The 26706-nt window shown below is 41.6% G+C and overlaps 4 protein-coding genes across 5 annotated transcripts; 3 read left to right on the forward strand and 1 right to left on the reverse strand.

Moving 5' to 3' along the window:
- The first annotated feature begins 114 nt into the window (after positions 1–114).
- bloc1s1 (biogenesis of lysosomal organelles complex-1, subunit 1) lies at positions 115–2598 on the forward strand. Its single transcript, XM_053868185.1, has 4 exons — positions 115–299; positions 475–547; positions 793–925; positions 2145–2598. The coding sequence occupies exons 1-4, from the start codon at positions 239–241 to the stop codon at positions 2253–2255; spliced, it is 378 nt and encodes a 125-aa protein (XP_053724160.1). The 5' UTR covers positions 115–238; the 3' UTR covers positions 2256–2598.
- Positions 2599–2848: 250 nt separating this feature from the next.
- rdh5 (retinol dehydrogenase 5 (11-cis/9-cis)) lies at positions 2849–10585 on the forward strand. 2 transcript variants are annotated; one of them, XM_053869114.1, is made up of 6 exons: positions 2849–3211; positions 4040–4095; positions 4172–4494; positions 4979–5237; positions 5357–5520; positions 10044–10585. In XM_053869114.1, exons 2-6 carry the CDS (start codon positions 4064–4066, stop codon positions 10262–10264), a joined length of 999 nt encoding a protein of 332 aa, XP_053725089.1. In that variant the 5' UTR covers positions 2849–3211; positions 4040–4063; the 3' UTR covers positions 10265–10585. The 2 variants fall into 2 exon arrangements, with proteins under 2 accessions (XP_053725089.1, XP_053725088.1); XM_053869113.1 differs by lacking the exon at positions 2849–3211 and adding an exon at positions 3928–3967.
- Positions 10586–11885: 1300 nt separating this feature from the next.
- gls2b (glutaminase 2b (liver, mitochondrial)) lies at positions 11886–22228 on the forward strand. The gene is made up of 18 exons (XM_053868189.1): positions 11886–12031; positions 12857–12956; positions 13030–13151; positions 14890–15019; positions 15085–15164; positions 15366–15529; positions 15882–15940; positions 16886–16918; positions 17338–17396; positions 17519–17585; positions 18245–18334; positions 18366–18542; positions 18622–18753; positions 19154–19246; positions 19787–19848; positions 19933–20009; positions 21219–21282; positions 22072–22228. The coding sequence occupies exons 1-18, from the start codon at positions 11886–11888 to the stop codon at positions 22226–22228; spliced, it is 1812 nt and encodes a 603-aa protein (XP_053724164.1).
- A 750-nt stretch (positions 22229–22978) lies between these two features.
- Positions 22979–25952, reverse strand: LOC128760376 (elastase-1-like). Its single transcript, XM_053867764.1, has 8 exons — positions 25852–25952; positions 25677–25780; positions 24859–24959; positions 24643–24768; positions 23874–24010; positions 23659–23801; positions 23155–23304; positions 22979–23068 (listed from the first exon to the last, which is right to left on the reverse strand). The coding sequence occupies exons 1-8, from the start codon at positions 25889–25891 to the stop codon at positions 23057–23059; spliced, it is 813 nt and encodes a 270-aa protein (XP_053723739.1). The 5' UTR covers positions 25892–25952; the 3' UTR covers positions 22979–23056.
- Positions 25953–26706: the final 754 nt, after the last annotated feature.

A 26706-nucleotide genomic window follows, 5' to 3' on the forward strand; every position in this document is an offset into this window, starting at 1 on the left:
TTTTTCCAATTCGTTTGCGTATCACGCAACATATATCTACAATGCATGTATACATTTGTCCATGGATCAATCAATGTATGCAGCGTGTGTGTTTGTATGAGCGTCACGCCCTGACGCATGACGTCTGATCCCGTGACCAGACTATACCGTAATGTAGTCAGCTGATCAGTGGGTCGTGAACTATCGGTGACATTTATGGTGAAAAGGTAATATTTATATCGCATGATATCGCAGCAGGATGTTGTCTCGTTTGTTGAAAGAGCACCAAGTGAAGCAAAATGAACGAAAGGAGCTTCAGGGTGAGTTGAGTGTTTGTATTATTAGCCGTTGAGCTAACTAATGCTAAAAACAAAGACGGTCGTTACTGTGCGTTTGCGGAATTGACACTTGAATGGCATATTTGGGAGGGTTGGTGAGTCTGGACGAACTCAGATGATATTTTAAAAGATGGATTCTCTTGGCTGTTTCATGCAGAGAAGCGGAGGCGTGAAGCTATTGCAGCTGCCACATGTCTCACCGAAGCCCTTGTGGACCACCTCAATGTTGGGTAAGATTACTACGGCTGAATGCCTTTCTTCATTCAGCTGAGATTTGGCCAGATCTGAAGAAGTATAAGTTGTTATTCGTCTTTTGACATTGCAACATGCATAACTGTGGCACATCACATTTAAAACACCCACAAATGTTCTAAGATGCATTTATTTATTTAGCATTTATTTTCCATTGCCAACATTTTTGATATATCATTGCTTTCAGTAATATATGTCATCAGTTTTTTGCTTTACGTTTCAGAGTTGCTCAGGCGTATGTGAACCAGCGTAAACTTGATCATGAAGTGAAAACTTTGCAAGTCCAAGCAAGTCAGTTTTCCAAGCAAACGGCACAGTGGATTAATATGGTGGAGGGTTTCAACCAGGCATTGAAGGTAAGAATGACTACATTATCATGATGATTGTTCTTGTTATTAATGTGTGACGTCCTTCAACACACAACAAGCGTATAGTAGTGCACAGGTGACCGCAGTGTTTATGTTCTCTGAGTAACCGGAATCTGTGTCCTGTGTTTAAATACTCAGCGGTCGCTGTTCTGTATCTCTCTTCGACTGTCCATGACTTCAGCTGACTAGACTGCTCCGGTGTATGTCAGTGACCATTTCATATACAGTGGTACCTCGGTTTTCTAACGTCTCAGACTTCAAACAAAGCAAATCAAAGTTAGAACAAAAATTTCAAGATTTTTTTTTCTTCGGATTTCGAACGAAAATCCAGAACTCGAACGCCCCCGAAAAAAGCCGGAAAAAACATTACGTGCGCGGACCGATCAGCTGACCCACGACGCGCTTTGTTATTGTGTATAACACAGTCTCTGTATGCAGATGTGTCCCGTTAGCTACATTTACTGACTGTTTTGTTCTTCATATTGAGGTGTAAAACCTTTCCTGTCTCCGCACTGGACCGTGGTAGAGTGTCACAGGGGAGGTGCTCTCCACACCTCCGAGGCTGGAGCACGCACTCCAGGGTTTGATGTCCTGTTGTGGGCTGGAGCTGGGACAGGGATGAGGCGAGTCTGGGACAGAGCGTTACTTGGTTTATGACTTTGTCACAGCCAAACTGCACAGAAGCACACATTCAGAGCTGGACACGCACCGGGCACCTCTTCACTTCTGGAGAGACGTCACTCACTCGGCAACCCCTCCCACATGCAGAGGCCACACACATAGAGGAACAGTGCACCTGCAGCAGACACTCTACATTCACTCCTACAAAAGACTATTTTAAGGCTCGGAACGCATTATTTCTTTTTCCATTCATTGTGATGGGAAAAATCGATTCAGATTTCGAACAAATGGCTTCTCGAACGGCCGTCTGGAACAGATTGTGGTCGAGAACTGAGGTATCACTGTACTCACAATACAGTAAACTTGTACAGTACTTGAAGGACTGATCTCAGTGGAATATCAAGACTAAGGTCTCTTTGGAATTCAGAAAACTGCATGAGATTCTCTTACTACCGTGAAGGCAGACATCAGGTTCGATGTTTTTCATATTGACACTCTCTGAATGTATCTCTAGTGTTGGTTCTTTAACAACTATCAGGGTTTAATTGACCAGTGTCGTACCATTGGTGTTCTTCTTTTCCTATAGGAAATTGGGGACGTGGAGAACTGGGCTCGCAGCATTGAGATGGACATGAGGACCATCGCTACAGCTCTTGAATATGTTCACAAGGGACAGTTTCAATCGACACCATCATAAATTGGAAGAGACATGGATGGAATCCAGACATCCAGAATATATATTTTAAACTTGTGACAGTGAAGATGCATAGCATTAAAGCAGAAAGAACTTCCCCGGTGCAACACGTCCAATGATCTGATGAACTGCGTTGCACGACAATGTTTTGTTTAATAAACCACTTTACAGTCTTGTCATGAAATGTCCAACAAAGTAGTTTTATTTGGAATATAATTATTTCTGTAACTTCACATTGTGCAGTACCTTAATAGCTGTACCTCCCAATGTTTTTCAGCATGTAATATTCTGTGTGTTAATGTCAGTTTTTGTGAAATTAAATGGTTATGTTTTCAAAAAAACTAAATTCTCTTCTTGGCAGAAACACTGCTTGTCCATGTAAAGAATGACTTGGTCAGGCTGCTACCATGATACCTTATATAGCTAGTTCACCTGGGAGGGTGTCACAGCTCAGCTGCAGGAGTGACACCTCCATCTGGACTTGGATTGTCAAGTGCTCTTTCTGCTGAAATGGCAGGGAAACGGTGCTTATACAGTGCGAGCACAATTAGAAAGCTTGTTATATATTTTGATCTCTATCCCTTGAACATTCGATTGGCCAGAAATTCAGAGATTTCATAGTTAAGAGTATTAGTGTGTCTAAAAATACTTCACTCTGATGAAAGGGGCTTCATACTTAGATCGAAAATATGTGAAGTTCTGATGAAAGATTTTGTCTTCAGCCAAATATATGTAGCAACAGCGCCTTTGTACTTGCACTCTATGGTTCTTTAATTGCCTTTACATTTTTCCCCACACAAACCAAATGGTTATGGATTTAGGATTACAAATTGCGGACTTGTCTTAAGGGATAAACCACAGAGGGATAAAGCTGTTTACCCCATGGGTGTGTTCTCTGTTGGGTGAGAAGGAAAACAGAGAGGCCACAGGAGAAATAACTTTTACCGCTGGGAGAAAAGGTAGGCAAATACTTCTGTTTATTCTCTTTTAAACTAAATTATATCTTTGTTCCTCATCTTGATCTGGTTTATTGATTCTGTTATATTGGCAGTAAATACTTTAATGTCATTTTTAGAAAACGCAATTGTACAAAGGTTGGTTTCACAAATGGTGAGAAAGCTTGACTTGACTTATCCTGCCTGCACACTATTCGTTCGTATGTTCTGTCTGCACAGATGAAGGTTATTTGGCACATCGTGATCATTGGCAAGAGGGAGAGTAGATTGTCATCCCCTCGAGTATCAGGATTAGGAGGGCAAAAGTAGACATACAAGAGCAGATACAAGTCCAGTCCGCGCAACTTTTCTCTCTTCTATTTGCCAAATGTGTTGTAACATTTCATTAATAGATTAATAATAAAACAATATCGTGGATGCACGAATTCACTGAACTAGTCTTATGACACTATGAAACTAACCAGGCTCAAAAGCAGTGTAATCTTATGTTGCGGTAGTTTGTTTTGTGAGTCCATTTCTCTCGCCAATTACTTTTCTTTTTCCCACACTAAGCAGGGTGTGTAATCAGGTTGCGGTTCTAAGCAGCTCAGTCACGGACGTTCCGTATATGCTCCAAACAATTCACCCTCCCTTCGGCTCACAAATGCCTTTCTGTCTTTCGTAAGCGTCTTATCCAAAGAGTTTTCATGTGCCCAAAGTACACACAAACGCATCACATAAAGAGGCCTAATAGAGTGCAGGAGGTGCATGGTGACTGTGGTGACTATACTTTCTCCAGGCCCTTTTCAATGAGTGATGACTTTTAATCGCTCACCCTGCTTCATTCTATAGGAAGCACTTTTGCAAACCAGCACGATGGACACACAGTTTGTTTACGATCTGTTAGGGTAAGAAATATTTCTCACAGGTTTTGTACTTTCGATGGCCGTGATGAATTTCTCAAGTCCTTGTCTGCATTTCCAGAGACAACGCTTGGCTGTACATCTCTGCCACAGCAGTGGTTGTGTGGGCCATCGTGTGGCTGTACAGGGACAGTCTGGAGATCGAAGAACTCACTGACAAGTATGTCTTTGTGACCGGCTGCGACTCCGGGTTCGGAAACCTGCTCTGTAAGAAGCTTGACCGCAAAGGCTTCCGTGTGATAGCGGGTTGTTACTCTGAGAAAGGAGCTGATGATCTGAAACGATCGGCTGGACCCTATTTAAAGACGGTCCTGCTGGATGTGACGAGTCTGGACAGCATCCAGAAAGCTATGGAGTGGACCAGGACAGAGGTCGGCGATAAAGGTACAGTTTTGGGTGAAGGAAATGAAGTGTATGGACAGGAGGCTGTTTAAACATCAAATGGTCATTTGTGAAGAGTCATAGTCATGTAGTAATGAGATGAGATTTACACACCATTACAGATCATTTTTAGACATGGAGCGCTGAAAATTCTCATCCACACGTTGCTTGTTATCAGCTCGGCTGTATCTACGACTTTCCTTGTACCAGGAGTACTTGTACTAGCTCATTGAAACGTGCACGTTTTGAAGTTGAACAGACATGCAGTATATTGTTATCATTTGAATGAAGACCAGTAGCTACTGATTTAATTTTTCCCTGTTACAGTTTGTTGAGATTGTGTGAAAATGACTGAAGAAATTTCCGTCTACTAATTTTATTTTTATTTTTTTACATTTTATTTAGAGCATAAAAAAACGCACAATTTCTCAGTGAAACAGTCAAGACTCATGTCATCATGTTGCATGACTAAGGTATTCTCTTCTAGGACTCTGGGGTCTTGTGAACAATGCCGGTCGCTCATTGCCGATGGGACCGTCCGAGTGGATGAGAGTGGAGGACTTCCACAGCACCCTTAAGGTCAACATGACTGGAACAATCGCCATGACCATGGCCTTCCTGCCTCTTGTCAAGAAGGCTCGTGGACGAATCGTAAACGTGGCGTCTGTATTGGGTCGGGTGGCCGCCAACGGAGGTGGATATTGTATCTCCAAATTCGCAGTGGAGTCTTTCTCGGATTGTCTCAGGTAAGACCAACTCAGTGTGGAGAAGATTTTTAAATTGGTGATTTGGCATTTGAGGTTGCATAGCTGTTAAAGGAGGAACATGTGTGAATGGCTACGAGTGTCATATCTTCTGATCTCAGGAGAGATATCCACTACTTTGGAATCAATGTTTGCATCATCGAGCCAGGCTTTTTCAAGACTGCCGTCACAAGCCTTGATCCTCTCGAGAGGGAGCTCAGCCGCTTGTGGAACCAGCTGAGTCCTGAAGTCCAAGCCAGCTACGGGGACAAGTACTTGGACAAGTGTAAGTGCAAGTGTATTAAGCCACAACTTAACAAGTTGATTCCACTGCAATGTTCAATTAAAGCTAAACTAACAGAGGTGTAATAGTTAATTAAATTGCCCTCAGACAAAAACATATGTTGGTTATTATATGTATCTTTTTTTCTTCATTTGAGAGCAACTTTTTTTCTCAGCATTCTGACTTTAAAGTGAGAATTCCCTGAGATTCTCACTTTAAAGTGAGAATTCTGACTTTTTTCTCAAATTCTGACTTTTTTTCTTACAATTCTGACTTTAATCTCAGAATTCTGACTTTAAAGTGATAATTCTGTCTTCTGAGATTAAAGTCAGAATTCTCAAATTCTTCACTGGCCCTAATCCTCTTCCGTAGATAAGAATCAGAATCAGAATCAGAATCAGAATCAAATTTATTGCCATGGTCAGTGGGGAGCCCACTGACTAGGAAAGTGCCTTGGAATAAAGTGCAACAAAAATAAGTAAAAAAAAATAAATAAATAAATAAATAAAAATAAATAAAAAAATAAAAAAAAAAATAAAAATAAAAAAAATAAATAAATAAATAAAATAAAATAAATAGAATAACATAACAACAAGGCTGTTCACGAATTTAACAATCTGACGGCCGAGGGGAAGAAGCTGTTCCTGTGACGGGAGGTTCTGGTCTGGATGGACCGTAGCCTCCTGCCAGAGGGAAGAGGAACAAACAGTCCATGTCCAGGGTGAGAAGGGTCGGCTCTGATCCGACCTGCACGTCTCTGGGTCCTAGAGACATACAGGTCCTGAAGAGGTGGCAGGCTGCAACCGATCACCTTCTCAGCAGAACGTACGATGCGCTGCAGTCTGCTCTTGTCCCTGGAGGTGGCACTGTTGTACCAGACGGTGATAGAGGAGGTGAGGATGGACTGGATGATGGCCGTGTAGAACTCCACCAGCAACTTCGTCGGCAGTCGTAGTTTTCGTAGCTGCCTCAGAAAGAACATTCTCTGCTGGGCCTTCCTGATGAGGGACCTGATGGTTGGCTCCCATTTGAGGTCCTCAGTGATGGTGGTTCCCAGGAAGCAGAAGGAGTCTACAATAGGTATAGGTGAACCAGCCAAAATGAGAGGGGACAGAGGAGCTGTTACTCTTCTGAAGTCCATGACCATCTCCACTGTCTTCTGAGCGTTGAGCTCCAGGTTGTTGTGGCTGCACCAAGACACCAGCCGCTCCACCTCCCTCCTGTAAGCCGACTCATCTCCATCTGAGATGAGCCCGATGATGGTGGTGTCGTCCGCAAACTTGATCAGCTTCACGGACTCGTGGCTGGAGGTGCAGCAGTTAGTGTACAGAGAGAAGAGCCATGGAGAGAGAACACAGCCCTGAGGAGACCCGATGTTGAGGGTCCGAGTGTCAGAGACAGTCGTCCCCAGCCGCACACGCTGACTCCGGCTGGTCAGGAAGTCTGTAATCCATCTGCAGAGGGAGTCAGGCACGTCCAGCTGGCGAAGCTTGTCTTCAAGCAGAGCTGGAAGAATTGTATTAAAGGCAGAGCTGAAGTCCACAAACAGGATCCTGGCATAGGTTCCTGGGGAGTCCAGATGCTCCAGAACGAAATGAAGGGCCTGGTTCACTGCATCGTCCACAGATCTGTTGGCTCTGTAGGCAAACTGCAATGAGTCCAGGTGAGAAACAGTGATGGACTTCAGGTGAGAGAGAACCAGGCGCTCAAAGGACTTCATGACCACAGACGTCAGTGCCACCGGTCTGTAGTCATTCAGTCCTGTGATCCTGGTCTTCTTGGGAACAGGGATGATAGTGGTGGACTTAAAGCAGGCAGGTACATGACAGGACACCAAGGAAGCATTGAAGATGTCCGTGAACACTGGAGCCAGCTCAGCAGCACAATGATTCAGGATGGCAGGGGAAACTCTGTCCGGACCTGCCGCCTTCCGAAGGTTCAGCTTCCTGAACTGAGTGCGCACGTCTTGCTCCATGATGTCAAGAGAAAGAGGGGGGAGGTGAGGGGGTGGCTCATCAAAAGTGACTGTGGTCTTTGCTGTCTCAGTGACATCATTGCTCTTAGTTGTGTCACTAAGAGACAGCACAGTCCTTTGTTTTAAAGTGGAACTTGGGGCTGGAGAGACCACAGAGGTGTTGGTGCAAAATGGCTGCTCAAAGCGACAATAAAAGTTGTTGAGGTCCTGTGCAAGAGCGAGGTTGTTCAGAGTGTGGGGGGCACGTGGCTTGTAGTCAGTGAGCACCTTGAGCCCTCTCCACACCGCAGCCGAGTCATTGGCTGAGAACTGCTGCGTGAGTTTGTCAGAGTATGCGGCCTTAGCTTTCTTCAGCTCCCTCTGAAACCCATACTTCAGCTCTTTGTAGCAGTTCCTGTCCCCACTCTTGCGAGCTGCCTCCTTCTCCCGTCTGATCTGGCTGAGTTTAGCTGTGAACCAAGGTTTGTCATTTGCATAACTGACCTTGGTGCGCGTTGGAACTATGCACTCTTCACAGTAGTTGATCCATGAAGTCACAGTGTCTGTGTACTCATCCAGATTATTGGTCGCAGTCCTGAACACCTCCCAGTCTGTGGTCTCCATACAAGCCTGCAGCTCCTCCTTAGCTTCACTTGTCCAGATCCTCATGCTCCTCACAACAGGCTTTGCCAGCTTCAGCTTCTGCTTGTATGTAGGAACAAGATGAACCATCAAGTGGTCAGAGAGTCCCAGTGCAGCTCGAGGGAGGGCGGTATAAGAGTTGCGGAGCGCTGAGTAACAGTGATCCAGCACGCTCTGCTCTCTGGTGGGACATTTTACAACCTGCCTGTACCTGGGAAGCTCCTCACTCAGATTTGCCTTGTTGAAGTCACCAAGCACAATCACAGGAGAGTCCGGGAAAGTTCGCTCCACATGCAGGACCTGATCCGCGAGCGCACTCTGAGCCTCACGTACATCCGCGCTGGGCGGGATATATACGGCAGCCAGAATGAATGAAGCGAACTCACGTGGGGAGTAAAACGGCTTACAGTTGACGATCAGACATTCCAGAGAGGGAGAGCAGTGCTGGAAGATCACCGTCACGTCCGTACACCAGCGATTGTTGATGTAGAAACACACTCCTCCGCCTTTGGTTTTGCCGGTGAGCTCCGGAACCCGGTCCGCGCGGTGAAGCTGGAAACCCTCCAGATGAAGCGCAGTGTCCGGGATGAGATCGCTCAACCACGTCTCCGTGAAACACAAAACACAAGAGGAGGAGAAGTCTCTGTTCCGTCTCAACATCAGCGCCAGTTCATCCATCTTATTGCTGAGCGAGCGGACGTTGGAGAGGATTATCCCGGGAAGTGGAGTGCGCGATCCTCTTCGACGAAGGCGAACGAGCGCACCGGCACGTTTCCCTCTCCTCCTCAGTTTCTTCCGCCCCGCCAAAAGATGAACTAACTCCGCGACTGACACCAAAAATACTGGTAGTAAGTCAGACGGAGTCATAGCCCTGATGTTCATCAACTGATCTCGTGTGTAAGAACACGCAGATGCTCCACCAAAACACAAAAATAAACAAAATAACATGCACGGTAATTCCAGGCCAGCCTTCGTCGGCGCCATCTATGCAATTCGATTTGAAATGACAATAAATGTATAATTTAATTGTTAAATTAAAACATATTGTTGATGTTGACTGACAAGTGACAACAAGAGCTTACTTTGCAATATACAGTAGAGCCTCAACACACTCATTTGGTGATTTATTTAACTATTTGGTTTTACTTCTGATTATTTATTTCGTAGTCAAGTCTGTGTCAAACCTCTAAATGTAAACTCAAACCCAAAGTGGTTTCCAGATCAGATGTTTACTTTAAAACAGGGGTTCTTAACCTCAAGCAAATGGGTGTGGGGCCCATTGGAAAAATAAAACTGATTCATTACTCTTGATTTAATTTATGAATCAATAACCATATTTAATCTACTTACACATAAACAAACCACAAACCATGTGATCATCACAAAGATAATTATTTGTTAACCAAAAGTCCAACCAGTTGCAGATGCAGGTGCAAGTCATAGTCATGAAATTTACTAAAGAAAAAAAAAGAATATTGTGAAATAAGAATGATATATCTATCTTTCAAAATAGAAACTAAAGAAGATATAAGTAAAGAGTAAATGAAAGTATCGCCATCAAATGTTCAAATTAGTTTTCAAAACTGCTTTCATGAACAGTATTTACAGTTAGGGGCGCGATCGCTTTATCATTTTTTTCTTTTCAAGAGCTCCTCCATTGTTGGTAACTATCACAAATTTCCAGCTGTCAGGTCAATTCAATGACTCACCATTTGTGTATTAAGGCTGAGCATCTCGTGGACCTCAGGTGTGAAACAAAAAACTTTTAGCGGTTTTTAGCACTTTTAGCGCTTGTGACCCAACCATGGGCCCCGGCCCTGTGGTTAAGAATCACTTTTGAATCACGCTTTGAAACACAAGTGAGTCAGAGGACTCGTCGACTGTTATTACGAAGTGAGTCAACCAGCTTTTTTTTGTCTCCACCAATCAGACATCAAGATCCAGCGCTTGATCATGAACGCCGTCTGTGATACTGACCTTGCCAAGGTGACCAACTGCATGGAGCATGCTCTCACCGCCGTCTACCCCAGGACCAGATATAGCGCTGGCTGGGATGCCAAGCTCCTCTGGATCCCTCTCTCATATATGCCTTCCTGCGTGGTTGATATCGGACTGAAGCTGGTGCTGCCACGCCCTTCAAAGAGTGTTTAAAGTCCTCACCATCTTTTGTCATTCCAGTTTATTACAATGCACAGCAGACACTCCACATCTCGTGCATAGTTGCCTTATGCAAGGATGCAGTTATTTATATGAGCATAATCTGCCATGTAAACACAAAAAAACAACCAACTTTCCCATGTCCTTGTATGTCTTTTTCTGAGTTAATAATGTCATGAAAATAATAAAAGAGCAGAAATGTCAGGTGTTAAGGACAGGAACCCATTACAGTAAGAAAAAGTAGATGCATTTTTGTGTTATATGCTGTTCTTTTTGGTAACTAGATGAGAACATTAAGAACGTGACTTATAACTATTAAAGTCTGAAAAAAAGTGTGTCTGTTATTGAGAAAGTTCGCGTTTTTGTTTTTAGTATGTTGCACTACTCTCCATCAAGACACTGTTTTTTTGTAATTTGTTTCAGCTTTCGGACCCTGATCAATATGAATATATTTGAAACTTGACAGTAAACGTCATCGTCCAATAGATGGCCCTGTTGCACGGTATTTACCACAGGAGTCGCTTTCCATCACTTCGCTCCATCTCCAACACAATTGACAAATAATAACAAACTGCGCGACAGAATACATGAAGATGAAGATACCTCTGAGTAGAGACACCTCGCCTGAAACTGTCGGCAGAACTCATTACAAGTGACCTGTTTTAACCGCAGAACCATACGTCATGTTCAAAGACCAAAGCATTCCAAAAGCGATAATCTCTCAAATCCCTATTTTGTTTAAAATATGATGGTGCCTGCTGACAACACTCTAATAATAACCCGCGCGTCCGTGTCCCAACGCGTGAGTGGTTTCCAAAATAATGCGTCATTGGCTGCTGCGATTGTCAATCAAAACCTCCGCACCACAAGGAGGCGGGACACCTTCTGGATAAGGATTGCTGCTTTCAGGTGACCCTCGGAAAAATTGAGATTACGCTGTTTTAGGGCAACCATATCTGAAGGTTTATTACCGTGATCTTTTTTGGAGTCAAAAGATACTCCTGGGTGGAGTTTATTTTTCTCTGCTCATTGCTGCCAAGTATGGTTGCAGTGTGTTGCTGAAAAGTACCTCCACTTCTATGACTAATAATTAAAGCATTAGCATTATTCGAGATGTTTGTTCGCAAAATAACTTGAAAGGTTTTGACTGGAGTTCAAAGAAAGTCGGAGGAAGTGCTGATAATCAAACAGGTGCCTAGAATTTGGGGGACTTGTGGATAAAATTTTGGAACCAATGGAGAATTAGATCATCGAGCTAAATGAATGTGGGGAATGAATAGCAGAAAATAACAATATAGATGGACATGAGCTGCTTGGAGGAGGTCTGCAATACTTCCGATGAATACGCTTAATAAACTCAAAGCCATTATTTGTACAAAATTAATTGGAGTTTCTTCAATAACTGACACAGTTATTACTACTACTGAAAGCACTATTACTTCCGAGTATTACTATTACAAATATTGACTCGACAAAGACTTTGAAAACGTCCGACGTTCCATGAAGGCGACAGAAGTTTCGCGCGTGTCGGGGATCACTCCGTCGGTGGGCTGGACGACAGACAGCCGTCACCTGCTGCGCTCCACTGTCACAGACGGCTCTACTGTTCTCCAAGATGCACTGCGTAAAGGCACTGCGGCTCGCTAACTGCGTCCAGCTGCTGGTCAAACACAAGGAAAATGTGAAGAAGAAGAAGTTCCCTTTCATCCAGACTGCACGTGCGAGATCAACCTCAGCGTCCCACAGCAACTTTCACATCATGTAAGTTTGTCAGGAGCACTATGAACTGTTGGTGATGGAGGTTTGTTGTGAAGCGACACAGTTGTCTGAGAGGGCAATAATGACGCACTATAATCACTCATTTTCACCTTAAATTGTAATAAAACTTCCGAAATAAAGCTCTCTTTTTTAACGTGGTCATTTAGATGAGGTGAAGTGATTATTATCAGCAGAACCTGTTTTTCAGTGTGTCCAGCTAATGGAAAGCTTTGGAAATAAATGAAATTCACAGTTCAAAAAGAGTGCGTTTTGAACAATCTATAGCTGTAAGAATTGTCTCCAAAGTAAAAAGGACTAAGTATTGTCACAGAAGTCGAATTCAAAATTGATCTCATACTGGTGTGTTGTTCCCCACCTCTTGTCGGAGGTTGTGTCATGGGGGCTGACGTCCAGACGTCCCTCACACCAGACAAGAACACTGGTTGAACACTGAGGAACCCAAAGTCTCTCCAACATGTTCTGGGTCTGCCCCAGACTCTCGTCCTCCGTATCTGCTTATTCTTAATGTGTTTGGGCTGCAGTTCTGCTCTGAATCTCTCCTGGATGACTGAGCACCTCACCTTATCTCTAAGAGGGAGTCAGCCAGAATAGATACTGCCAGTCTATCTGTCAGCCCAATAGAACTGTAATGCAGCCCCATTGTATCTCCAACGTGTTTGTTCGGTCACTATCCAAAGCTTGTGGTCATAGGTTGGAATGTATCTTGAACTTCACCTTTTAGCTTAGCTCACTTCTGTGTGTCATCATTGGAAGTGCATTTATTATTCACCAATTGAAGAAGACATGTTTGACTTTTCACCTCACCAGGAACACCTATTCCAAGTCTCCCAGTTCTGGAGTGGAAGACATGCTTTTCTACACCATCACAGACGGAAAAGAACAAATTCCCATGTCCTACTTCATCGCGGTAAGACCACATTGAGAGCCAATTTAATCTAAAATGTGTTGTATCGGACTTGTAAAGTCTTGTTTGGCACTAGTCGTTGAAGAAGACTGGCCTTCGCCCGTCGGACCCTCGTCTCAGGGACTCCATGGAGAAGCTCCGCCTGGCGGGGAAAGACTCTGTGGGAGAGGTGATGATGGACCGTGACCTTTTCCACAGGTGATGGACATGATGGCATAATGAGCTTCATTTATAGCAGCCCGCATTTTATAAAAAAAAAAACAGAAAATAGTGTCAGACCACAATCATTATTAAGAATGAGCTCATGACACTAATGGCTCTGAGGTGATGCCTGATAAGGAGGCAGATACCTCTGAGGCTTTGTGAATGATTATTTTTCTTCTAAAATATTCAGGAATTTCTGGAATTGTGAGACTGTACCGTGCTACAATGTCAAGAATATCGCGAGTTATTATGTTGGTAAGGAAATATAACGTATATATTTTTGTATCCATGCTGTGTAGGTGTTGGCAGTTACCATGGAAACAGCACTTGTGTATGAGTGCAGGGTTTGAATGTAGAGCCTTCCATTTCATGAAAATATTTTCCTTTTCTAATAATGAATTCAGCTATTTTTTATTGCTTAAGTTTATCAAGGTTGTAGTCAAGAGACTGTTCCTTAGCGGCAATGTTTTGCAAAGGTGCTCCCTAATGTACCCTAAAAATTCAGATCCAAGTCGGCCTTGAGCTGAATGCAAGGCCAACTTGTCTGGGAGGATGCATCTGAAAGGATTTGAAATAAAATGAGGAATAAATGAGGAGGCTGGGTGCCAAGAGGGGATGAAGAGTTGGTGTCTTGGGTGCTGGGGGGGAAGGGTTGAAGAGAATCAGAGCAAAAGGGGAATGAAAATGTATTTATTCTTTTTAATTCAGTCACTTCCTGCACATATTCTTATGGATCTGAAGAAAAAGCACACGACATACATGACTCGATCTAGTTAAACTAAAATGAGCATTTTTGCACTTCCTCATTTGTCCCTACAGAAAAGATTTATTTTTGTTGTTTTGAGTTATGCTGACTAACAACAATAGCTGCTGTCACGTCTTTACGTCCACTCTCTCCTGTCCAGTCAGTGGTACTGGTCGGTGTGCTGCAGGTATTGGTACCAGACTTTCAGCTAGGATTTTGAAACAGGAGGTCCACCCCAGCCCATTCCCCTCCAGACATGACATGTCAATGACTGACTTTACGACTTGCTTTGTGAAAAAACAAGCTGTAAACATCTTTATGTGCAAAAATAACTTCTTTTTAAAAACAAATATCGAACCAGACACCCTCCTAGCTAAAAGCCTGATTGGTACTGTACCTTTATGGGCCCCCTTTGGGACCCCAAGAGGATCTCCAGGTCGGGTACTTCAGCGTCTTCTGGCTGTTACAGGTAGCTGCTCATGAGGCTGCTCGACAGAAACACCATTAGCCCCATTATAGTGCCACAGGAAGTCGCGGACTGTCCCAGCGTTTTGGGCCCAGTCACACCTTGGACAGGTTACCAGTCCATTGCAAGGGGACATATGGGGACACAACCACTCCCACGCTGATCACTGAGTGCATGGACTGGCTGTGAGGGGGAAACAACGGAAGAGTTGCCCCAACCTGGATTTGAACCGATGACCCTCTCCCTGCAAAGCTGCAGCACAAATCACATGAAGTGGTCCCATCGTGGCGGGTGGAGGTATTTTTAGTCTGACCTTCCAACAACAATCCGTTTTAATGAAGGATTTGTTTTCTGTGACTTGTGGGCCTGAGTGTCTCTGGCTGTTGCGCCACCTGTCTGACCTCCCACTGCCTGCCTCGCTATTCATTTCACTGATAATGAGCCTGGGAATTTTTATGCTCCGTCCCATCATCGCTCAGCAGGTCGTTTTTTTGTTGACATTTTTTTTTTTTTGCTGACAGATTTGTAGGTGGTAATATCGTCCTGCTGATTCAAGCTTTCAGGAAGAAATTCATCATCCCGGAATTTGATGCCTTTGCTCAAGAAATCAATGCAATTTACGGCAAAGTGCAAAAGCAGAGTGAAGGAAAGGTAATCGTGATCATCTGATTATTGGTCACGCAATGTTTTCCTGTGTAACCTTGTCACCGCATCAGGTGGCGGACTACATTCCTCAGCTTGCCAAGTTCAGTCCGGAGCTGTGGGGGGTGTCTTTGTGCACCGTGGACGGCCAAAGGTGAGCACAGAACACATTTATTATTTTGTCAAGAACTTCTGACTTGAACAGAGAAAATTGGCAAACCAGAAATATTTTAAGGCAAAGACACACCATCCTTCTACTCTCAGGGTGAAGATGCTGACAAGCTACAACTGTTGCAGTGCACTATGGAAGGCGGAAGTGAAGGCATCATAAGTGACTCTAGTGTTGTCTCCTCAGACACTCGGTTGGTGACACCAAGCTGCCCTTCTGCCTGCAGTCGTGCGTGAAGCCCCTTCAATATGCCATCGCCGTCCATGAGATGGGAACAGAGCAGGTCCACAGATATGTCGGAATGGAGCCCAGCGGACTCAAGTTCAACATGCTGTCTCTGGATGATGAAGGTGTGAAAGGCCTCGCCGGGGTTCTGCTGCATTGTGAAAATCACTCTGCAATCAGCTCTCCGGGTTTAGAGCAGCAGGGAGGCTCATGCTGGAGGGCTGATAAGATCTGGCTCCAGTTCACTTCACCATTCCTTCATGAAATCATCATCATTTCTGGTATTTTTCAGATATAAGACTGTCACTTCTGGAATGTTTTTCACCTGAATTCCAAGTCCTGGTTTTCTGTATTTCTTTGAAGCATTCCTTTTTTTTCTATCTCCTCCGGCGTCTGCGTTTCGCCTCAGAATTCAGGTGACCGATTTGTTGACGTCGATCATAGTTGACACTGTTATCGTGTTTTTCTTTCTCCTAGATAAACCTCACAACCCTATGGTAAATGCTGGGGCCATCGTCATCAGTTCTCTTATCAAGGTAAACTTTAGCAGCTCAAAAATAGGCACATGCCTCAGAAGTCTTGTCATAGTGAGTTTTTTTTTTTATGTTTCAGAAGTTTTTAGAAATATCAACTTTTTAGATTAATAGTTTTAAATTTAGATTTCTTTCAATGTCTTAAATGTTAATTTCAAATAATTTGATCAAAAATATAAATAGACAGATGGAAGTATAAATATATTTACCAAAAGTTATTTTCTTAAGCATGTAGTTGCAGTAAAAAAAAAATATGCAAAAAAGAAGGCATGCTGTTTGTATCTATTTTGTTTCTCATGGTAAATGTATGAGGCATTAATTTGAAAAAATATTTGTGCTATATCATATGTCAAACTACATTTAAATGTTTTATTTAAATTTTAAAATGTTAATAGCCAGTTTTTGTTGAATCTCTTTTTACAAGAAAATATGTTGTCCAATATCAATACTATTGTAGATATTTAAATTTGATATATTTTTAAGTATCTTTTTAAGTTTTTATATAATGTTAAGTATTACAACTTCACGGCCACTATTACCGCAAGAACTTACATTTCTTTTCCCATATTAGAAGGTATTTCAATTTTTATTGAAAAATCTAATTTAAATCAAACAATGAAAGCACAATAAATTAAAGAACTCAGATGATACCTACTTTTTTATTTTATATATATTTTTTAATTTTAGTAAATCTTTTACTGCTTTCTTTAGTCATATTGAAGTATAACATTTGAACACTTGATTTAATAGGTTGATTTGTTAAACAATAGTCAGCCTACTCACACGTATCTCTCGCTCCAGATCTACTTTGAAGCTTATGATCAGAGATAGTTGATCTGAACAGTGGAACGAGCCGTACATGTCTGGTTATGCAATTGTTTTTCGCAGGTTTGTAAAGATCATGGCTGCTCTGATCACTCATTAACCACTTTATTGCCTTGTTTTCAGCCACGCTCGAATAAGGCAGAGAAGTTCGACTATGTGAGTAGTCAACCTACGTCAAAGCAGCTCACACTTCATATGATTATGTCAAGCAAATACACTCATATGAATGGGGCTGAAATAGGTATTACAGTGTAATACATTGGATGAACACATACTGAACACCGTTGCTCCATTTAATATTGTACTTTAGTGATGTATTTTAAGTTAAGAGTTACATGATATTGCAATTTCACTTGTTTATTTATTCATAAGTTTGGATTTTATATAAAATATTTATATGATAGTGACTGCTTTTTTTCTGTTACAGTTTAGCTTCTCATGTGGCGCTATCAGGAATTCTGATGTTTAGCTTCAGGATATACACAATAATATTCTGCTTATGAAATGCCTCATAACAAAAGCAGCTACTGTTGCTCACATTTTGCTAAACTAACTTGAGCTCTTATTCTCCACAGGTGATGGAATTTGTGAAAAAGATGGCTGGTCACAAATATGTCGGATTCAGCAATGCCACGTAAGCCGTCGTCGCGTGATTAACTGGTGATATTCCATCCTGATGAGTTGAAGCTGCCTGCCCAGATTTGTTGGTGCATAATTTATGGTTTGCTATTGACGTCTTCTGCTCTTTTGTCTCAGGTTTCAGTCTGAAAAAGAAACAGGCGACAGGAATTTTGCCATCGGATACTACATGAAGGAGAAGAAGGTCAGTGCTGTTTTCCTGCTGAGAAGTGGAATTTCATTCTATTTTCTTGCTGAAAAAGACAAAAAAATATTGTTTCAATGTTTGTCAATTGCAACGATGGTTACATTTATACTGATGGGATGAAGATTTGTTAGGGTAAGTGTTTTACCTGACGTGTCTAAATTCAGTGCTGGCTACGTTTTAAACATATGACTGTTTGCTAATATCCACATTGAAAGCAGGCTTTTTTTTGCCTGTGTTCGCCAAAGTTTAACAACCCAAAATGCTTCTCACACATTTCCCACTTTATAATAGTTGGAAATATCATGAGTAATTTACACAATTTTCCAATATGTTGTGCACAACAAAGCTGCCTCCTGACACAAATGGCCACTTTGGTTCTCATTTATTTTCCACATGGGAATACACATCACAAACAATAATGAATCATCAGTCTCTTGTTTTCATCTCACACGTTTAGACAAATAAAAGATAACTGCAATAAAGAATCACCCATTTACAACCACGAAAACATCTGTTCTCTGTAGCAGGATAAATGTGGAAAAACAAAAAGGAATAATGAGTGCAAAAGTTATTTTTGACACATCAGATAACTTTATTTGAACCTACAGTTTGAACTTCTATCACTTTAGACTCATGTCTACTTTGTCATCCGCCAGTGTTTTCCTCCAGGGGCAGACATGATCGACGCCCTCGACTTCTACTTCCAGGTTCAGATTCTCCACGCTAGTTCCCATGAGGAACCACTGGTTATATTTGAATGTGTCGTTGCTCTCTCAGCTTTGCTCCATAGAAGTGACCTGTGAATCAGGAAGTATTCTGGCTGCCACTCTGGCAAATGGCGGGATTTGTCCCATCACAGGCGAGCGGGTGCTGACAGCAGAGGCCGTCAGGAACACTCTCAGTCTCATGCACTCCTGTGGAATGTACGACTTCTCTGGGCAGATGGCTTTTCACGTGAGTGAATGCTGGAAATGGTGACTTCGAATTGGTTATTTAAATTCTGCTAAAAAAAATGAATCCGCTCATCTATTAGGTAGGGTTGCCTGCCAAATCTGGAGTGTCAGGTGCGATTCTTCTGGTGATCCCCAACGTGATGGGAGTCATGTGTTGGTCTCCTCCATTGGACCGAGTTGGAAACAGTGTTCGAGGAATTCACTTTTGTCAGGCGAGTATTTATTGATTATGTTTGTGAACAGGACGTTTTGAATGTTCCGTTTATTATTATTATTATTATTAATTTACTGAAACCGTAATTGATGTTTAAGTTCCTGTCTGAATAACTAAAACAAATATCAAAAATTTGAGGCAAATGAATGGATAAATGTAGTGTAAAATAGATTAAGATGTTAAATGTTAAATGACTAAAACAAAAATAACAAAATGCTGATCATTTGAAGGTTAGTCAGCATTTCAATAAACCCTCAACTGTCATCCTCAACCTTTTTTTTTAATAGCATCTGTAATAGGTGCAGCAGGTGGCAGCCGTATAGTAGCAGACAGACACTCTATAACTTACGAATAACTTTTTTCTTCTTTTTGAATCTGCGTCTCATTTTCATTCCCAGGAGCTTGTCTCTCTCTTCAACTTCCACAACTACGACAACCTCAGGCACTTTGTGAAAAAGCAGGACCCCCGCAGGCAGACCGGCGATGACAGGGTTAGTTGTTGTCTTTAACTCTGTCATCACTGTTAAAATAAAATTCAAATGGAGGCTGGACTCGTGTTGAGTTTGACAGCCTTGCCTTAGAGCGAAATGAAGCACCGCCAGTAGGTGTCACCATTGCGCTGCCTGTCGGCTGAGAAAGTCGCACGCCAGATGAAGGGATTCAACTGAGGTTATTTATAGCTACTTCATGAACTGGGCATGTTTACATGAATTATTCCGAGTGTATGAATGAACACAGCTTTCAAGCAATAATGTAATCATCAAAGAAGATGGATTTGAATAAAGTCTGCTGTTTATTTTGATTAGACAGTCAATATACTGCAGCAGCCTTATATGTTCAGTCATGTCATTCGACTGAAGTCACTCTTCTCGTTGTTATCTGTGATAGAAATCAGCAAGTGTAATTCAGGTATCCAATCACTCTCATGATTTATCCCACATTTTAAAGTCGATAGCATTGTTGTCACATTAATATTACATTCATGGCTTTACATTTCCATTTTTATGTGAATAAATGTTCTCATTTTTCAGAATAAATCCGTTTTCAACCTGATGTTTGCTGCTTACAGTGGAGATGTGTCGGCCCTGAGAAGGTACTTTATAGTGTTGTTTGGTGGCTTCGTGCTATGGGTTATGGAACTGAAGACGTGTCCTGTCCTGCTGTCAAACACACTCAGGTTCGCGCTGTCTTCCATGGACATGGACCTTCAAGACTACGACTCTCGAACAGCTCTGCATGTTGCTGCAGCAGAAGGTGCGTCACACGCCTCTTCCAACATCGCCTCACTCCCAACATCGTCTCAGCCAGACGGGAAGCAGCGAGGACGGAGCGTCTGTCTCATTTGCATATCGGCAATATACTGAGTTTTATTTCCTGCCCAATCTTCCCATGCAATCAGGCCAGCAATCAAGCGCTGTTTCACTAATTGTTGTGAAGCATTAATGCTCTTTAATTGCATTAGTCCCTTTGAACTGGTTCCAGTGAGTTTTCCTCTGGCTATTTTGCCTCATTTCCATGTCAAACTTGCTCAAAGTAATGAGGTCTAGCATGCTGGAGGAACCTTCACTGCACAACATTCCACATGAACAGGATGAATTCCTCATAAAAAAAGGGGTTGAGATCAAAGATGGAAAAGATGATTCAGATCGTGAAGGAGCCACATACTATAGCCATTTATTTTCATCATGTTTTTATTAGTAAGTTCTTCGTCTGCTCTGTGATTGTACATGGCGTTCTTCAACATCTGCAAGAAGCTGCTACAGATGTTCTACCAGTCTGTGGTGGCGAGCGCCCTCATGTATGCAGTAGTGTGTTGGGGGAGCAGCTTGAAGAAGAAGGATGCTGCACGCCTGGACAAACTGGTGAGGAAGGCAGGCTCTGTTGTTGGCACAGAGCTGGACAGCCTAACATCAGTGGCAGAGATGACGGACATTGAACAGGCTTCTGTCCATCATCGACAATCCTAGTCATCCTCTGCACAACACCATCTCCAGACAGAGGAGCAGTTTCAGTGACAGACTGCTGTCATTGTCCTGCTCCACAGACAGACTGAGGAGAACGTTCCTCCCTCGCGCCATTCGGCTCTTCAACATCTTTCGGGGAGGACGTTAAAATGGACAAATACACTCTGGACTCACTACACACTCACCCCATAGACACACATGCACGCACATTGTTTTTTACTTGCTCTTATGTTTCCACCTGTCATGCTGCTGGAAATGGGAATTTCTCTTCAGAGATTAATAAAGTATTTGTCTATCTGTCTATCTAATTCATAAGATAAAAAGGACTGGTGCTAATTCATAATGCGCCTCTCGCCCCAAAATCTCATGAAGCAGCAATTCATCAGCATATTTAGTTGATGTGCTTCATATATTCGTCTCCGGCTATTTGGTTGTGAATAGAATCGCATTCATAGAGCTGACCTCTCACTGAAATGACATCATAAATTGTTGTTCTCAGGTCACATCGCTGTGGTGAATTTTCTTACGGAGTCCTGTAAAGTTGATCCGTTCATGGCGGACAGGTGAGATTCATCGCTTCGGTCAGCAGCAACGGTGTTTTCTTTATGAATGCTGCAGTTTTCAACAGATTTTTTAAATAGTGTTTCAGAGTATTTATTTTCTCGACAGTATGGCAGATTATAATAGATGATAAATGGATTGAGGAAAAAAGACATCGTAAATGAAATGCCAAAACATGTATAGATAAAGTAAAAAAAAACATAAAATCAATATTTTATTATTATTATTATTATTGTTATTATTATTATTATTATTATTATTTTTGTTGTTGTTGTTGTGTAATAAGCCTGAAGTAAAAGAACCAGGTAAATTTTCAAAAATTCTATTGAGCTTACATACAACAATAGAAAGACAATACAACATGTAGAAAAATATTATATCGTTATTTCATATTTGGAAAATACACGAAATATATGGGAATACAGTTTGAAGTGACCACAAATCAACTTTTTATCAAGAAGAATAATAAATCAAAGGTTAAAGGTTAAAAAGATAAAGCCTAAACACATTACTACAGATTAAATGATTAAAAAGTCTTCTATATTTCATAGGAAAAAAACAATGAGCAGTGAAAGAAAAGGAACAATATGTGCAAGTGACATGTATTCAATTATATTTAAAAAATAGTGCCAGAATTTAGTGGGGATGATTTGATGTATATGAAGAAAGCTAATGTAGCAGAGTGCAATGGCATGTTAAAATTTAATGAAATATAATGCGAAAGGGATGTGACTGAAAGTCTGGGTATAGTGGTTTTAAGGAAAACGTATTTCACTGAAATCACCAAACAGGTGGGGGAATCTCCCAGTGGACGACGCGATGCAGTTTGGACACGATGAGGTGGTGAGGGTCCTGAAAGACTACCAGCAGCTCTTCAAGAAGCAGGACGGAGAGTGCAAGACTGCAGAAGCACCAGTCAAGCTGGATACCATCGAGGGCATGGTGTAATCCATCATCATCATCCAAAATAAGAACCATGCTCCAGAGCTGGAGTCATTTTAAGGCAATATCTGTAAAGGAAAATGACCTTTTCTCTGATGTTGAATGTGTTTATAACCAGGGTGAGATTTCACCTTTGACCTCTAGTAAAGGACTGAGAACTGCAAGGAGCTTTCTACAGAATACAGATGCAGATAATTTCAGAGAATTGAAGTATATAATATAATAGAAATATTTTTGTTGTACAAATAAAAGTTCCCTGTGAAACTTTATGGCTTAAAAAAAACAACAACTAAATATTAATGATTTATGAATTGTACTTTGTCTGCTGTGATTTTTTTGTTTAAGTTGCTTATTATTATTTTTATTATTATTTTTTTAAAGATCTTGGGTATATTTCTCCACAAGTTTTTACTGAAATAAAACGCTATCATTTCCATCATGTTCTCCTCATTTCTCTGGGACTGATTAGCTGTTTTGGTTATGGAGTGAACAATACTAATGTTGTGCCACAAAATAAATAATTAAGTAAAACAAAAAATATCAATGCGCTACTTCTATTAATCATTAATATGTATTTTACTACTGACCCTTACATGCCAAGAAATGTGTGTATAAATGTAGTTAATTTTAATTTATTCACATCTTCAGTCAAAGTTAAATCAAATGTCAGATCCACCTCATAACTATGGTAGTTTTATGTTCTTCCTCTGAATATACAAAGACAGCAGTCTTAAAAAGGCACACAGCAAGAGCGTGTTTTATGACACTTTATTCTGTTGGATGAACTACAACTCCTGTGAGTGTCATTGTCTTCATGTGGTTTAGCTCTGTTTTCTAACCCATGATCTGTGAAATAAAAGAGAAATAAAATTGAAATTAGAGTGATGGGATAAACAAGATGAACTTAAAGACAAACAATGCTGAGTTCTGACCCCGTTCATCCAGCTGATGTAAGCGGACACGCGGGTGAAGACAGTTGGCTTCTGGTAGGCGTTGCATCCGGAGGAGGACACGAAGCTGGTCACGCCATGGACGACCCAGCGGCCGCCGACGCTGCAGTTCAGGGGGCCACCAGAGTCGCCCTGGAGTGAGGAAATATTAGCCATGTCACAAGCTTTTCAGAAAAAGTGACCTTGTTTTCACACTCAACTCAAGAGTCCCAGTCACAATTGAGCAAGTATCTCTCCCAAAATAGAGTTGCTGAGCAGAAAGAGCGATTTTGCTGGAAGCTATTCACTTTTTGCTATATTTGTTATGTTGTGCATTAATGTTATTGAATACTTACATTTTTATACCATTTTGATTTGATCCCTTTTCAGTGCTTATAGCACTTGCTTTTTTTTATTCTATTATAAAAGTAACTCAGTAACTTATTCATATTTCATGCTATTCAATATTTACTTTTACTTGATGCTTGTGATAAGTCCTGAACTCACCTGGCAACCAGACTCGCTGTATCCCCCAGCGCAGACCATGGAGCTCTTGACAGTGCTGCCCCACCATCCGTAGCTGGTGCAGGTCTTGTGGTCAACAAGAGGAAGGGAAGCCTGCTTCAGCTGGGCGGACAGCTGACCTCCGGCTGTGGGTCGAGAGAAAAACCTCAGGAAGACTCTTCACTGGTTGTTGGTTTACAGGGTGATAGTAAACTGACTCTGGGTGCGTCCCCATCCGGTGATGTAGCAGGGGTTCTTGTGGGGCAGGACCTGGTTGGCAGGGGGCAGAGCAGCCAGCTGGACGTAGTTGTTGAGGGTGGCCTCAGAAGACAGACGCAGGAGAGCAATGTCCCAGCTGAAGGCCAGATCATTCCGTCAATGTGTGGAAAAATGGATGATTTACACAACTAATGGTGGCCTCCCTTTTCTCATTGATTTTTCATGAGTAAAGAGAGGAAAATGTTAGAATATAATAAAGATTTCACATATTAAATAGAAAAAAAATCTCAGTTTTGTCCTTCCCTCTTACAATGGTTCTCCCCTTTTGGAGAGGCTTCATATGTCAGTGGCCAGCATTTTGTGAAACAGTACATACTGTCCTCAGTCATTATCACAGGTGTGATATAAGTCACCATTTTTTCACCATATTGTCTTTGCTTGGGTCGGCTTTCTTGTTGAGTTGTTTAATCGGTAGCCCTCTCACAAACTTGTCCAGTGAAAAAAGCAGTGAAAATTTGTTGCTGTATTGTTAACTTTTTTCAACAGCCGTCGTGTGGTGGTGTTTTTAAGATGCTCAGTCGTAAAATTGACTCCATCTGCTGGGAGTAACTCTACATGGTAGCCTCATACCTCCCCGTCATAACACTGCCCAAACGTATCCGCATAAATACTGTAATAAATAATTTTTTCCAATATAATAACAAAAAATACATTGATTGTCACTACGGTTTTGAGCGTGTGGGCGTTTCAAAAACCAAAAACACTCACCCTCCAGCAACATTGTTGGAGTTCCAGTTGGGGTGGATGTAGACGCGGCTGACGCTCATGTACTGCTCTTTGCCCTCGTTGCTGTTGATGTTGTGATCTCCGAGAACAACACGCCAAGTCCTGGAGCTGTGGACGCAGGATTCGATCCAGTCAATGCCTGAGAGCAAGGCTGTTTACTTCAGCCAGAAATAAATCTAGGTGGATGCCAACTCGCACCTGTCCACACAGTGAGCAGCAGTCATGACCCATCCTCTCTTGACCAGAGACCCTCCACAGGTGTGGTAGTAGCTGCTGCCTGATCTGTACTGAAGTGAGATCTGGAATTTTGGAAGCAAATGATTTCAACTGAATTGCATAAATGACTTTAGAAATAAATACAATGCACTGATTATGCTTTTCAACTTTGCTAAATTTAAGTTGTTTATTGTCAAATTATGTGTGTACATTTTTTGCGTTATTGCCTCTCATTCCTGCTCATTGCTTTACATGTCTTACTCTTATGTTTACTGTCATATCCTACTTTCACGCATCATATTTCTATAAAAAAGATAAAAATTGAATTTTTTTTTACATTCAATAGTCATATTTTTTTAAAAGGGGGGAAAGGAAATAAAATGTAATTTGTGTATATCATCAGTTGTTAATTTCTGTTCTATTATTGTCATAATGATTTCAAAAGCAAATCTTATTAGTTATCCATTTTAATTACTGAGGCTTTCATTTACTGTTTCATAAAATTATTTTAAATTTTAATTCAATATTTTCAGTATTTTAATTTTAATTTTATTTTTATCTCATTATTCTGAAATCACTTCATTGAATTTAAGGTAATATTGGATTCTACTTTGAAGTTTTTTCCTTATCTAAAAAGGTATACGAGTGTGTTTATGTATATTTCTTTTCAGTAAACATCCCTTTTGTTTCCCACTACTCCTAATTTTCCAGTAAACTAACATGAGCAACAGAAATGATTTGCATGATCCAGAAACTTTAATAATTTTCATTACTGATAGTGAGTGATAGGAGGACTCTACCTGCCAGGGCCAAGAGTTGGCTCTAGCCACCTCTCCTCCGACAACTCTCTCCTCAGCCTCATCCTCCTCCAGGTACCTGGGCTGAGGCTCCAGCTCGGCCAGCACTGAGCCCAACAGAACCACACAAGTCAGACACCATAAAAACCACCAGGCAGGAGAAGCAGACGGGCCTTACCCACGGCTGCGAGGATCGTGAACACAAGGAACCTGAACATGTCGGCTGTCTCAAACGCTCCGCGCTGGACCTGAACACCTGCAGCTCTTTTATAGTCAGACAGTGATAAGCCCGAGTGAGAAGGCCAGCAGACGTCCACCTGCGTCCATCACACAGTTATCGCAGCAGAATTCACAGAGCAGCTTACTCAGCTTTTCCATCTGTATGGTGTTGCTGTAAATGGTGTGGACTTCACAGACTGTCCAATGTAAACAGATAAGTTGAAATGTTGCTTCAGAAGCTGTCTATGTGAGTCAGGAAGAGCCACTAACTAAATAAATACAAAGCAACTATAGGTCTGAACCATCTGTCTGTGCATGTACAGTATATGTCCCACTTCTGGGCAATTTCTCAGCCAGTTGGATGTGTAATGCTTCTATTTGCATGGATTATTTTGCCTCAATGTTTTTAATCTCATGAATGCCACATAGGTCAATGATTGATGAAGAGCTGGAGGGAAAGTAAACACATTGCATAAAACCCAGTTTGAATACATTTGCATAGAAAGAAACACATTCAGAAAAAAAAACCTTACGTAAATTCTTCGAATAAACAAACTCACAATTCCATTGTGTTATGTTTTAATTTGATTGTATAGTTTTGATCCAAAGAAGAAATTAAAAAAAATGAATAAAGAATGAAAATACCTCAGAAAACTACAAAACTTATCGTTCTGTATGTATTTTTCCTGTATAATTTGTGTTAAAACGTATCAACCACTCAGTTGGAAAGCAGGTGGCAGTAGTGTAAGAAGTTATATTTGATATTCCTTTGTGTTACTACGGTGTGGCTCTGTTTTATTTTGAAGGTGGAACA

This window comes from Synchiropus splendidus, chromosome 6 (genome assembly GCF_027744825.2).
Source record: "Synchiropus splendidus isolate RoL2022-P1 chromosome 6, RoL_Sspl_1.0, whole genome shotgun sequence".
In the NCBI taxonomy this organism is placed as follows: domain Eukaryota; kingdom Metazoa; phylum Chordata; class Actinopteri; order Syngnathiformes; family Callionymidae; genus Synchiropus; species Synchiropus splendidus.